The sequence below is a fragment of the Dermacentor silvarum genome, chromosome 4 (genome assembly GCF_013339745.2).
Source record: "Dermacentor silvarum isolate Dsil-2018 chromosome 4, BIME_Dsil_1.4, whole genome shotgun sequence".
Lineage (NCBI taxonomy): Eukaryota > Metazoa > Arthropoda > Arachnida > Ixodida > Ixodidae > Dermacentor > Dermacentor silvarum.
The window spans coordinates 97,740,588-97,755,416 of NC_051157.2; the positions used below are offsets into that span (position 1 = coordinate 97,740,588).

Sequence of the window (14,829 nt, forward strand, 5' to 3'; positions counted from 1 at the left end):
CCGCCGACAACCTAGAGATGTCACCCCAAATTGTCATTTTTGCACGAGCAGCAACCGGAAGCACCTTCTCCACCGCGACGGAATGCAAAGCAGCGGTGTCGTGCTTGGTGCGCTCGAATTCCCAGCGACTGCGAGGCGACAGCAAGTGCACGTGTGCGTGCATGTGAGAGCCGGGCCTGCATCCCTCGACCCAGCTATCTTGCCGCCGTGGGCGTGACCTTTCCCACTTCATATACTGTCTGCTAATTTGCTGTCGCAATCGATGCTTCTCCTATCGGGCAAAACTGGGACTTTTTTGTTCATCGCAACTTTAGTATATTGGGAATAAATCTTGAGCGATAGTTGTATTTCTGCATGAAAGCATGAGCTGCGCGGTACTGTAAAGGACTTTTTTCCTTCTCTTTTGGTCACGGAAAACGGGTGCACGTTACAATCGAGGGCGCGTTACAATCGATCGAGTAAATACGGTAAGCGTTTCTTTTTCGAATTTTCGCGCCGAACCTGCATATAAGGAAATCCTCTTTATAACGAAGTTTTTCGGGAATTTGTCAAATTCATTACATCCAGGTTTAACTTTATATTTACCAACAAAGGCACAGTTCTAACACCACACCCAATGTATGATATTTGATACGCTGAGCTTGATAGCTGAAAATGCTGATTTACCGTATTTAATAAGGGTGTACGAATACCGAATAGTAGATTTCAAATGGAATATCGAATCGAAACAAGAAAAAGAAAGCCAAATATTTAATCGGATATAAGAAAATTTATTGCAATTTTGGGGCAAGAAAACGCGGTGCTGAACATGCTTGGGAATTTCCTAGAATTGCATTTTAAAAAATGCAGCAAGTTATGAGCAACTCATGTACACAGAAATAAAGATATACAATACAGTGTACTCCTACAAAAAGGAATTCTAAATTAGTACGCCAGCCCTAACTACAGCTCAGTTCTAGCAAACTAAGGTCTGGAAAATATTTTTTCATCACTAAATTGTTTATTGAATAGAATCAAGTGCCTTATTTTTTTTGTTCCTCTGAAGCTAAAGAATTAGTGATGCTATGTTATACTGAATACCAACGAGGCCCTCAGTTTAATAGTGGACCTGTGTTTTACAGCAATGTTTCATTACATAGAAAGTTCTCCTTTCCAGATTTCCTCAGGTACAGAACAGCTTTTCCATGTTTACAGCAGGTGGGTTTTCGCAAGGCCAATCTGCGTGACTGACGAAAGCGTCACTCGATCACCGCTCTGCGCGCAGCCATCATTGGTGCTGTGCGGGTCGACTATGGCTGGCTCTGACGGCAGAGAGCAGGTGCCTTTTCATTGTCAGGTTCGGCATGATTTGCCACCTGTCAAATGTTCCTAAATCGGGAGGGTCAGGGCAAGTTCGCGCAACACCCGCTTCCCCCTCATCTTCGTCGTCCATTCTAAGTTCATGCAAATGTACACAGCTGTACGGTCAGCACACAATCACATGACACTTTCACTCCTGCCATGTAAATCCAAAACTGGTCTTGTGACATGCTGCTCGAAGCTACAGAGACAGACCGACGTATGCATACAACTCCGCCAGGAACAAAAGGCCACTGTACGGTGTGCCGCAAATACGGCCGCCATCCATGAACAACTTTGTTGCCATTCCGTAAGCTCAACACTTTCATTTGCATGGTGGTTTGTCGGCTTCCCGACTGTCGCACGGCTGCTGCGAATAGATCCGAGTCAATTAGGCACCAAACCGTAACTTCAGTTGCCAACGCCCGACAGAGCAGCACCGATTAGGCCTGGTAGCCTAAGCAATACGTTGTGACAAAATTTGCCACTGGCCAATGTGGTAACAAGCCACACGCCATTGCAGAATGCTTGCCGCTAATATGTTCGCACAGATGGCTCATCACTGAATGGTCCCGAAATCATGTGTACGAGTTAGAATGGCAGCTGCTGAAGCGGCATTTATTATTATCGTTCCAATTGGTCCTGTCACCTTGGTCAAACCTTGTACCGAAAGAGGCGGCCCCAGCCGATATGGCGCCATTCTGTGGATTGCACCGTTTGGGTACTGCGTGTTCAATCCCCGCATTGGACCGATGTCAGGAAGCGCATGCAGTGGGGCAAAGGTGATTTGCCCCCCCAGATTTTTTTTTACTGGGTGCGGGCATTACACGAGGCTGCCGTATTGCTACTCACTGAAGCCTCGACGTGCACTCAAACTGCGATGAAAAATAATGCAACCACTGGTGGTTCACCATCAACAACACATTTACAATTGCAGAATAATTTTTCGGACATGGGCAATGTTGAAAAAATTTTCTAACAACCAGGCATTCCGAGGAAAACAAAAATAACTGTGACAATAAAATGGATTTCACTGTTTTTTTAGAGCGCCAGCACGGAAAAAAAAAATAATTTACAGACCTTTGCTCAGTGTAGTGCTCTATTAAAATAAAGTTTAGTTAAACATTCGTAATGGCCAAGGCCGTTTCGCATTCACCCATCGTGCTGCCCGACGTGCGTCACCAATTGCCGCAAATGCGTGCGCACAAACTGTGACTCTGCAACACTGTTTTGAAGTTTTATTGGTTTTATTCCCACACACGAGCTTATGCCATTTCGTTCAGTAAGTGCACAAATAAACTTGGTATGCATCCACAGTAGTTGTCGGCTTATCGCCTGTACATCCAAACTCTGCTTCGAGCCTTGTGGCCATCAGTCCCGACCGTGCATATTACCTCATGCTGGTTGCCGACGCGGTATACTATAGTACAAACATTTTAAGGGCAAACTTCCCGCAACATCTTGCCACTCGGAGCACTTCTTGGCTAGGCTTAACCAAGGCCACCTTATCGGAGTTGGTGACCATAGTTGCGGTTTGGTGCCAAGTGTGGGACATAGTGATAATAGCTATAATAATGCCATCGTCAGCAGGACAACTAGTGCCATGTACTAGTAGCGACTTCCGAAAATTATCCGGCACGTGACGCTTACTGAAACTTATTTTTCCAAATTTTCTCACTCCAATGTGGGCGTACAGGCCTCGCATGAGGGTGGGCCTTACACAAGTAAATAAGGTAAGCATCAGGAACTTAATAGAAAAGCCATAGTACTGCTTTTGGCATTCTTAAGTGAAGTTCAGTTGTGAATGAGTCAGCAAAACAATTGCTACTAACGAGCCCACTGAGAACAATCATAGTCATGTAGGACGCATTCGCTATGGCTGATCGTTCGTACTAAGTAGGCATGCAAAAATAAGCCAATAAAATGGCAAAAACATTATTGTTCCCCAAAGTAATCAGTGCACCTTCTTTGCATCTTCAATGCTGGCCCAATAATCATGGTTTCCAAAATCTTCATAGCAGACTACTGATCACCTAGAGCTTTTCTGCTGAATAGGTGTATCAGCGATGTGATGTACTCGAGCACAGTTGATGCGCTTGCAGGTTGGTGGCATTGGTTCTGTAGTTTCCTTTCTTTGCCTGATTGACAGCTGAAAAAGCCTTTCACGTCACGGACGATGTCCTCCACCGTGTATGACTCCGTGACATCAGCTTTATTGACCGCATTAACGAGTCGTCCCAACCAACGTCTACAGCACTCGACTGCACTTCGACAATGTGCTACCATAAATCAGCAGACGAGTTGTCATTGATTCAGATCTCGACAGTTCCAAACTCCCCACACAAAAATTCAGCCTTTCAAAAAGTTTTTTGAAGTGCGCAGCAACCTCAATCCAAGGAGTACACTAAACAGTGGGCATGCATGGAGGGTGGTGGCTTCTCAGGATTGGTACTTCCATGTTCGCTCTGACGGAGCTCGCAGCTAGTGTTGCCATTTCAGCTATTTTGTCGTTACATATAGCGACTCGTTGATCTGTTTGGCTACAAACGTGACCGGCGACCTTTTTTAGTGACTTCGAAGTTAAGGAAGTTGCTTCGAAAATGACATTCTAGAATGCACTTTATTATTCAAAAGCTGCAAGAAAGGCTGCCGGCTGTACGGCGCGTAGGCTTTGTGGCCATGATGAAGCAATGGTGGTCTGCACTCACTCAGGCCATACACTGCGGTTCATTACGCCGAGACAATCAGGCAGCACATTGTGCTCATAAAATGTACGTCCTTTTTATTATTTATAACACCCATTAGAATGGGTGAAAACAGTGCAGGTGCTGCAATTTCAGTAAGTATGTTCGATTTGTCGACATCCTCAAATGTAGCAGTACGTTAAATCACCAAAACTTATAGCAATAAATTTTATGGAGAGGTTTCGAACACTGCAGGATCGACTTCTGCAAAGCGTACATATCAAAGCGACTGGGCTCGTTTTTGCTAATTTGAAAGCACCCCATACATTTCTTACGGCTTTCAGCCAAATCAATACTGCACTGAGTTTTCAGGTGGATCAAGGGGCGGCATCATAGCAGTTGACTTGTATAAAGGTCGGTTAGTTGTCACTGCCGTCTTAACATTAACAAGATCGTATCACATAATTATTCAGTGCTTTCCCGAGTGCCAAAAACTTGTCAATTTGCATGCATAATGTCGACCAAATGTGTCTTTGTCCTAGGGAAATAAAGTGAACAATGTTCTTTCGAACCGTGCTGGATTTGTGGTCTTTAAATTTAAGTGTAAATGCAAGATTTTAGTGGTGATTATGCATCATAATGTCCTCTATACCCTGCTGGTAAATTTGGTGTTTATTTCTCACCTGCACAGACACTATACGAACCTGAAACATTTTGGTAGATGTGTTACACATGCAAGTCTAGATTATATTGTTTAAGAATTCCTACATTATATAAAATTCAGTCGAGAGTTACAACGACAATTTTAGTGAGACTGGAGCAAAATTTGGAGAAATTTAGCAACTTCTTTGTCTCAGTTTAGCAACATGCTCGAAAAAAGTTGGCAACACCACATGCAGCAGCAACACATTTGTTCTATATCTAGGACATGCTGCCATGGACAACATGAATATTATGACTGTCGCGATATCTTTGGTTTGTAATAACCGAACATTCATGATAACTGGGATCGTTACAAGCAGGCTGGACTATATATTAATTCATTTTTAACTCTAATACCATTCTATTGTTTTTAGTATGAATTTACTCTATCACCACAAAGTTATTTAAATTTTCATTCATTTGGAATAGCGTTTGGACATTCTGGAGTTCTAAGGGAGTTATACTCTCTTTTCCCAATTACAAAAAATGCGAGAGCATTATAACTATAATAAAATGAATACGCTAAATGGCTTGCGGCCCTCCAAATTCACAAGCCCACACCGGCCCATCCTGGAGCACTTTAACAAAGCACACAGTTCTCAAAATTCTTAAGTGACAAGTACACTGCATTGTGAGGATTATTCACTAACAAGTTTCAAAACAAGCAGCCATCACAACGTTACTGAGAACAGCCGCTCGAGATTGGTAAACGCATCAAAGGAAAAAAATAAAGGAAGTGGCAAAAAAAAAAAAAAAAACTATTCCGCACTTACCAAGCAGCGCCCCTTCCCTGGCATCTTCAGCCACTTCAGCCTCGGTCGAAGCAGCCGCTGTTCCGAAAGGGTCAGCTTCCCCTTCCCGAGCATTCCTTCCGGCCTCGATGGACTCACTGGGTACCGGCATCGCCGCCAGAGCCGAGTTCTCGGCAGCAGAAGACGACACGCCGGCCTCGTTGTCGGCGGAGGAAGAGGCACCCCCTCGGGGCTGCTCGGAGGGGCGCCCTAGCATAGAGCCTCCTAGTAGAAGGCTGGCCTGGTCAAATGCCTCGTCTATGTTGGTCGCCTCACGAGCCATCTCGGGGTCGTCAAAGCCCATGTCTCCTGTAAGCAACGGGGACACTCCTGGGTCACTGCTGACACTGTCGGGAACAGCTACTAGTCCTAGCATTTGTATCTTTGCATCGCAGCTTACAATCGAACGAGTACTATAATATTTCGCGAGGTTGTGCACTGAAAGTTTGCCGCAAGAAGCACTGCTTAAAACAAGTCTGCCCACCCACGTCCAAACAATGTCACAAATGCTCCAAAAGAGTCGGAGATTATCACACTGTGGTGGTCATTTTGTACCAAAAGTTACGTCAGACCAGTTCGTAACCACCACCAATGTTGGTACGACAACAGTGCATGCTTGCATTTTTTGGCCAGTAGAACTGCCTATCATTTCCTTTTCTGCACCTACCTATGAATTTCTTTTTGATATGACAATAATTGCTTTGCTCTCGATAACATCAATGTAAGGTTTGTCCTCCTATGTGCTTCTTGCTCTGTTAGGTGGAGTTTTGGTGCTGTGTGTGTTTCAAGCAACATGTATAATTCCCCTGCCATCTTCGCAACTGTTCCCTCACAAGCTACAATGTTACGCACAACAAACTGATAACAAGAAGCTACAGCAACTACACTAGCACTAAGCCAATAAATAGCTATAACCTTGTAGATGTCACACACCGTGTATTTTCTCCGCTTTAACGCAGAAACTTGTCCAGGGAGAACATCAGCATACAAGGCTTTGATAATTGACAAGTACAGCAGCTTAGTTCTTTGCATCCAAGGACGTACAGGTTACTTGCTCACCCACGTACGTCCACATGCAGTGAAAAATTTACTCACCAAAATTATCATCATTAATGAGGCTGAGTGAGCCATAGTCCTCCTTGAGTGTGATGTCTTCCGCGCGGCTTTGGTTCAGCGTCACTGCCGCTTCCATGTCAATGTTGCTGCACGTGCATACGATCAAGAATTCAGTTGGGAATGCCTCACGGTTCCAGGTGCAAAAGCGCTGTTGCTGTTACCGCTAAGCTACTGCAAAAGTTCTGTACTGCAATCTCAACAAAAAACACACTTATTTTTGTATGTGACGAGAGTGTCTTCTCAATGGCAATGGTAGTTCACATCTTTGCCCACTCGTTAAGTTTTACGTGTTTTAATAAGCACATGCTCTAGTTAAGTTGCTTGAGAAATTACCATTAGAATACAAACGGACTAGATACACAGCTTCAGTACTGCTGTGACAATAAATGGACCAGGGATTGGCTTCCATTTATTTGCGAGATTCAAAAGGCCTGTACTTTTTTCAGCAGCATTCTGGGCACAACTGGCTGACAAAAGTTCAGAGGGTAATGATGATACCGCACCTCTGGTCTTACAAGAAAAAGAAAGAATGAGCCATAGAATGCACTGTAACCTGTTTCTATGTAATACGGGTCGTAAAGCTGAAGGCCTAGTAGATCACATGAGGTCCAAGTCGCAGAATCTAAACCAAGTGTTTACGAACTGTTCTGGGCACAGCTGCTCAGCCCAGCCTTCGTCAAAGTTAACATAAACACACGTTAGGTGCCTTTTCGTTTCTCCTGCATATGGCGCTGAAGACTTCTGGCTGGAGTGCCTTGAAATTGCTAGCTAAATGCGCTTTCTTTCCAAAGACTTTGGTGCCAGCTTCTTATGGCTTTCTAGTTAAAGTAACAGCAGCTATACATCACCAGTGAGAGCAACGTGTGTTAATGATGAAGCTGACAACCCTCAGCCATACCCCATGTGCCCACCCCACCCCCCTTCTCACCTGAGGTCGGGCATGGTGGCCTCGAAGTCGTGGAACACCTCAGGCAACGTGATGGTGCTGAGAGCAGCCTGCCTGCCCTCCTCAGGCAGGTCGACTGCTCCCGGCCGGAAGGCCATCTTGATCTTGATGAATGCTTCATTGCAGTCAGCGAGCAGGTACTTGGCCTTGCGCGAGTAGATGCGCACGATGCCCAGCAGCAGATGGCCGGATGTTCGCAGCGCCATCTTCACCTTGGGTTGCAGAATGCCCTCGACACTGCTCTCAATGTTGGTCTCAAAGACGTGCGCCTTCGTCAGCTTCTTGTCCCAGTGGGCTGCCAGCCAGATGCGTGCCAGCGGGCCCTTCTTGGCCAACACAAAGTGTGCGTAGAACATGGCTGCGGCCTCCTCCCGTCAGGGGGAACGCTGCCCCCCGACACTTGCCCTCCACTCACGACGTCCACTCCTGCGAGATCGCATTCCAGGCAGACAGCACTGTCAGCAGATGCACAGACATCAGCTGCTCCAATGTCACATCACAAATAGAAAGAACTTCTTGAACATAAACCCGAATTACTCTGGGTACGACAATCTTGTGTAATATGTAGTCAAAGAATCTGCAAGCGGTACAGAAATGGTGACAAATTGTTTCAACAGCAAAGCTAAGCAAGAAACACCCACAGGTGTCCTTCCTTAATACAATACTTCAACAAGCCTTTTTGTGTGTGTGTGAGTCCCCTCTCTACTCCTAAGCTTCCGACAGCAGCAGCCCTAGTCCTCAGCATCTCACTGCAATAAGAAAACTGCCTAGGTGACACAATATTGCAGCCACCAATTGTAACTTCAGGAGAAAGGCAACTTCTGCAATGCACCTGAGCTGCTAATTATCACGTGAAGTATGTCACAGACCTACGCTAGACCAAATGGACCCACACCACAAAAAATACCATGAAGTCCAGCGCCACAATATGGTCTCATCACCACTGTCACTGTCTAGGAAGCTTGGTCACGTGGGCCCACAAAGCTGTGACGCACGCACTGTGGGATCATTTGCTCTTGCACACACATTCTGTACCAGCGCAAGCAAGCAAAACCACGCTGACAGTTGTCCTGGCTAGCTGTGGCAGCTCCGATTGCGACTCTACGTCTGCATTCAATGCGGCTCACTGCACTCTTAGACTCTCTAGGCTTGCCCGGTGCTGTGGGTCACCGCTCATTGTACGTCACTAAAGCTTTAGTTACGCTTCCAACACAGCGACGTCGGTGTCAATCGCGAGAACGAGCATTTAGGCACTCTTTGGAAGCGAATTAAAATATATTTTAAACGTTTTCTGTGTCCAATACTTAATGTTGAGTGTCCTTGCATACAGAAGAAGCCTACAGCAGGCTTTTTACAGCCTCAAAATTTAGTGTCTTAACCCTTTTAACATAAAGTCAACTTCGAAAGTTCACAGACCGCATTAGCCAAGACAAAAGCAGAGACCTCCGCATCCTCAGACCACACCCTGGTATTCTATTTTCCAGCCTGTACAAACATGTGCATGCAAACAACATAGTGCTGTACATTTTTACTTGCTATGCTAACAAACTGCGCTGAAATTAAATGTTTTCTCAGATAACGCTGTTTGTAAACTTTTCGCTGTTGACACACTCCACGTGTAGTGCTCGTGAAGCATGTCTGCCTCATTATTCGCTACCGGTTTTTGTGACAAAGAACGGCATCTGTTTACAGACTAACTGTATGACTTTTTTCTTCCTTCAATGAATGATGCCAGAGAACAGATGCTCAGTGCCAATAAATTAAGAGCACACAAATGTAAGTACTGAAATTGAGTGCAAATGGAATTTCTTTTGCTGTAAATACCAACATTAGAGCTGCTCAGTTATCAAGGCAGTTGCAGTACTCTCATATAAACTATGTACTTGCTGCGCCTTGTCCTTCACAAGAACATTTTACTGCATATGGTAAACGAAACACTTCATGAGACACCACATACAAAAAGAAAAGGCTTTCAGCATACGCGCTTGCTAAACAAGCATTACAACATCCGGTGCAAGGTTTCTGTTCTTACTTTCTTGCTGCAAGCTACCTGAAGCCGCTAAACTTGAAAATTTGCCTTCAACGTATTTCAATCAAGTACGACATCCTCATTCAGAAAAGCTATAGAGGCAGTCATACAAAGTCGTAAAACCCTCAAAGCATGGTACCTTGCAAGTTGTCAGCTTGAGAGCTTGTGCATAAAACTGAGACAGAGATGTAATTGCTGGTTCAAAAATAGTATTCTGACAATATCAAGCCACTGAGGATTCTAACTGACATGTGACTACATTTGACACGCACCGCTGCACAAAAGTAACATGGCCCATTTGGACATTTACGACAACTGGTATTATCCAGCACCTTGAACATGCTGCCCAATTCTAATGCAGAATAAAAACTGAAGTGCACCTTGGTGAATGTCCTTACAATTGGGGGCAAGACATAACATGTTCCGCATCTGTTCATTTATTGTTGCGGGTGAAACAGAGGGAAGTGTTGCATGCACCCTAAGAAGCACATCTGGCCTGAGCAATAAATCTGCTCTGAAAGGCAAGACTACTACCCACAATTTTTAAACATTAACGTTTTATAGTGGGTGGCAGAATAATGTCGTCATACATTCGAGCTTAACAGTAGTGTTGCTTTCCTGAGCTGCCCTTATACAATTATATACCGTTGTTCTTGCTACATTAAAATACCTTTTTTTTAATCAGCCGTGACAGCTTAATTCAAGCTCTTCAGCTCGATTACTTCAAGAGGCACACATTAATTGCAGGAGAATTCAAAATGCATAATCAACTGATCAGCAAACTTTCACAAATTAAGTTACCTAATTACTTTATGGAACTTATTGCAAATACAGATGTTGCCAGTGAGATTATAAGACATATCCACTTGGAACTAATTCTGACACCAGTTTTGAGAAATGCATTTCCAAAGTGTGCTACAAAATACAGTGATGTTTCAATTATTTTTGCACATCAGTGTATAAAACAGTGTTTCGTTAAAATAGTAAGTGGAACAACAGTGCACTTTTTCCGCAAGTTTAATGACGCATATCTCAAAACAAGAACAACTCTCAGTATTTGTTCCAAGTGCCTTGCAATCTTCCCGGCTACAATTTGTAAACTGAAAGATGTGCTGTTAAGTAATTAGTTACAAGCTTAATCAGCGAGGCTGTGTTAGTCTGTCAATTATGCATTTTATTTTATTGTGCAAGTAACGTCCACCTCTTGAGCAATCCAGTTCAGGGATTACATTTGTGCTATCTGCTGAAGGCAATTTTTTAAACTTCTTTATGGGCATAAAATGGGGTCAGCTAACGCAAGACAGGGTAATTGGAGATCACTGGGGAAAGCCTTTGCAGCGGCGGTACCTGCAATGGGCATTGATAAGATGATGGTGGTGGTAAGCATGATGCTGTTACATTGTCTAGCAGCCCTGTCTTACTCAATTATTTGAGGAAGAAGTAGGCAACCAAACCAAAAACAAAGACGATGGTGGTCTTCCCACTGTGGGAGAATGCTGCTGGCGCAGCAAATGAGTACAGAGCTGATGGAATTGCTGAAGTCTGCAGTTTTTCCCCCTTTTTTTTTTTATGGCACTAAAGAGAAACAATAAGTAAATTTAGGCTGATAAGGCTTTCTTTCAAAACTCCATTTTCATAAATTTCGTTGTAACAGGTTGATTATCAGAATAAAAAATGAAGGTGAAAGTTAAATTTTGCACCGAAACCCCATGCCAGTTGTTTTCAAACAGTTGTGGCTACGTAGAAGTTCTTGACACTTCTTCACTATCTGGATTCTTTATAATACAATGCAGTCAATATTTACCAATAAACAATTGGCTGGGCTCCAGCAGACGCCGTCCAAATCCATGATGTCACAACAAGGTGGTGCGGTTCAACTTCATGGTGGCGTTGATACCCATTATTCGTTTTTTGAGTCGTCTCTGAATTACAAAGCCTTCTATCACTAATAAGATTGGCTTTTTAGGCATTGTAACAGCATGATTTACTAATGCAGCTGAAATAATTTTTCTATTCAGTGTCCCCTTAAAGCTTTGCCGCTGCAACTTTCCTAACCGTAGTTCATAATGTCTAAGCACATTAAAAAACATGCTGGATGCATATAAGCATCTAATCATATTAACTACAGCCCAGGTATTCTACTAACCGTTAAATACCCGTGATCAAAAAATACTACTGCTCAGTAGGATAAATACATGAAATGCTTATCAGGCAGGCTCCTACACGACAAGTATTGCAGGCCAAACTGTCTAATTTTTAAATTTGTCTGCTTATTACAAGTTCTAATGGCAAAGTACGAAACAAGATATAGAAAAGTCTGTAAGAGAAACTAAAACTGACATCTCATGTGCCTAACTGGGGCACATCAGCTTTTATAGAGAGGTCAGCTACTGCACCTGGATACTCAGCTCATGGTCTGTACTAGCACCGTATTGCCCAAATGCACTTTCCCATCGTCTGCCTAGCCTAAAAATGTGTTTAAAAGATATACCGCTTGAAGTGTTACTTGCACGTCAATGGAGCATGAAAGCCTTAAGCATTTCATCAAAATTTTAGCATTAGATTTATGTGGCACAGCTGACGTGTGTGCGCACACAATTTCCGCTTGCATGCCAACGCTGCAAGAAAATCCTTTTATTTTCAATGCAGGAAAAAAAATCTAGAATATGCATGGCACTGCTACGTTGCGCTTCACAAATCAGAATTTTTTAATATCTTTGCCGCTGCAACTTGTGCTAACTATAGCTTTCACTTGACTTAACCTAAATTCCCGCAGACACCTGGGTCGCGGTACTCTGGAGTTCAAGAGTTTAACGAGCTTGTATTTATTTCGATCCGACTGCCAGACACTTAAGTATCTTATCTACTATGGCCTCTAATGAAGGCTGAAATGTATACATCATATCGGCGGTAGGGCAATGGGCTCCTCTGAGCAATGGTAATAGCTGGCGTAATAACGCGTCTGCGATCTATTAAAAAAAGATCCTGCGATTTTTCTTAGTTCTGTACACCCAAGATTGCACTAGCTGACCCTTGATGGTGTGATACCCTGCCACCCGGTACTGCGTGACGGTTCCGTGTACTGTGCTCCGAGGAATTTAAACACGCTCCACTACCGGGACGCAATAGTCCGTGCAGGGTGAACAAACTGCTGTATATTACTGTGGTGCTTTTATTCGTGTCCGATCTACAAGCATCCCAGCGCGCCCCGGTCACTTACGGGCTTCCAACTAGAAAGTGATGCAGGTATCGATAATTTGCTCCACAATTCCCGCAAACGTCTGCAAATAATCGGCATTTTAGCTAGAAATGCCACCTGCGACTGCCGGTGGAAACAGCTTGGTGAAATCGGAAAGATGAAACCAGAAGGATGAAAACGTGCCGAAGCGTTTCGTATGTCAAGCGCCTTCGATGAAGGACGAGGAGTTGCAAAGGTGCAGTTGGAATAAGATTAATCGGACACGCAACATGCCGAGCTTTTAACGGCTCGATGTTTAAAAATACGTTTATTGCAAGCGCGGAGCCAACCGCTGCACATCTCACTACCGACCGGAAGAAAACGATAGCACGCGCGAATCCAAGGCGGATTTCTTTTTCTTCTACGTGGAATTCGCGCGAAATTAAGAGACTACACATTGGTGTTTCGGCAACGCATTACAAAGCGTGCACGAGCACTCCGCAAATCCCAAGACTTTCCATCGGGAAACGTAAACATCTGGCAGGCACTGCCCGAAACGGGCGCGCAATTTCCCGCCTTCTGGGGCTAGGTGACTGCGATTAGCAGTAGTCGTGACTTGACAGTGGCACATCGCTCGTTGAAAACACAATACTGCTCTGGTATTATATGAGATTTCGCGCAGCGAACGGCTGCGATGCGGCGGCCGCTTGTCATACGGAAGAGCAAACACGTAGTCAAAAAATATAAAAAGCAACTGCGCCCGCCCCCGAGGGAACTACGCCAGCCTTCGTTGCACGCAAGGTGGTCGGCGCTTTGCGCCGGTCGCACATTGGAGAATTCATTAACGCGAGACAGTTATGGGCTTGCACTTTTCGGTATCGAAAAGCCCCACGCATCGCCCAAGAGGGGCTGGCCACGCCAGCGCGATCCGAGTGAGCCGCCCGGAGAGCGATAAATCCGCCATTGCAAGTCGCCGGGCGATGCTCGGGGCCGCGTTTTCGACAGCGTCGGCGACGCTGTTACGTCGCCGGTTTAGCTGCTGAACTACGACGAATGCAACAGAGAAAACCACGAGGAATGTTAGGAAAAACCGCGAGCTGAAAATTCCACAGGCCCGGGAGCGATCGGCAACCATTTTTTTCTTATATGCGCCGTCGGGTACCCAATATTGCCCAGCGGGAACAGGCGCTATCGCCGTAGTGCTTCCGTTTCACCCTAGATGTCATGAGGAGCGCGGCGGCTTGGCCGCTCGGGCGACTAGACCCCGAGAAATGAAGCGAATTGGAGGCGCCACGGCGCGCTCACCTCGATTATTCGCGTCCCACGATGATCCCTGGTCACTCCGGTGATCAAAGGTGGTCCGGTAAGCCGGATTTGGGCGACGGATTCATCCGGAAAGCGGTCCTCGGCACCGCTGAGAAAATCGGGCCGCGTACTTTTTCACATCCAAAATGGCGTCCTGGTGTTTTCCCGCCGATTCTGCCGTTTCAAAACAGACGACGCGCACCAGGGCACCTCCGCGAGAGAAAGTAGTCCCCGTCGCGTTTAACGCCGATAGTGAGCTTGATGTAGATATCCTACATCTTCTAAGAATACCGGTTTGTTACTCCAGATCTTAAGTGTTCAATAAATTTTATTTCGGAGGTTTTGAACGATGTTTAATTTTATTCGCATTGAAACGCTGCGACGACGTAGTGTCAGGGTTCTTTAGTAGAGGGCGCAAGACGGCAAACAATGTCACGTGACTGGTCACGTGAGCAAGTGACGCGGCGTGTCCTGCGTGTCTCTCTTTGCGTGTTTGCTTGATTTGCTTCCTTTGTAGGGCGTGGGGGGTGCCGCTTCGCAAAAGGCTCTGCCAGCTGCGTTGCGAAGCCCGGGCGGCTGGGAAACGCGGCGCCGACGACCTTTGGGCCGGCCGGAGCCAGTTTGCGATAGCGTCCGTGTCCTTCGCAGCGTTGTTGCCTCAACCGTAGCGAGCGGCGTGCGGGCGGGCGGGTACGCTCTTTGCCAACCGCCATTACGCGTCACTGTACGCGTCTGGTCTG

General features: G+C 45.3%; 1 protein-coding gene across 2 annotated transcripts in view; it reads right to left on the reverse strand.

Moving 5' to 3' along the window:
• The window catches only part of LOC119450408 (double-strand-break repair protein rad21 homolog), a 35,288-nt gene extending 21,039 nt beyond the window's left edge, over positions 1-14,249 (reverse strand). Inside the window, exons 1-4 of one of the 2 annotated variants that reach the window (XM_037713847.2) lie at positions 14,090-14,249; positions 7,560-8,003; positions 6,611-6,717; positions 5,498-5,821 (exon numbers count right to left, since the gene is read on the reverse strand). In XM_037713847.2, the coding sequence (XP_037569775.1) occupies positions 5,498-5,821; positions 6,611-6,717; positions 7,560-7,933 (805 nt within the window). In that variant the 5' untranslated portion in view covers positions 7,934-8,003; positions 14,090-14,249. Of the gene's footprint in view, positions 1-5,497; positions 5,825-6,610; positions 6,718-7,559; positions 8,004-14,089 lie in introns of both variants that reach the window. The other variant, XM_037713846.2, reaches the window with a different exon arrangement.
• Between the last annotated feature and the right edge of the window lie 580 nt (positions 14,250-14,829).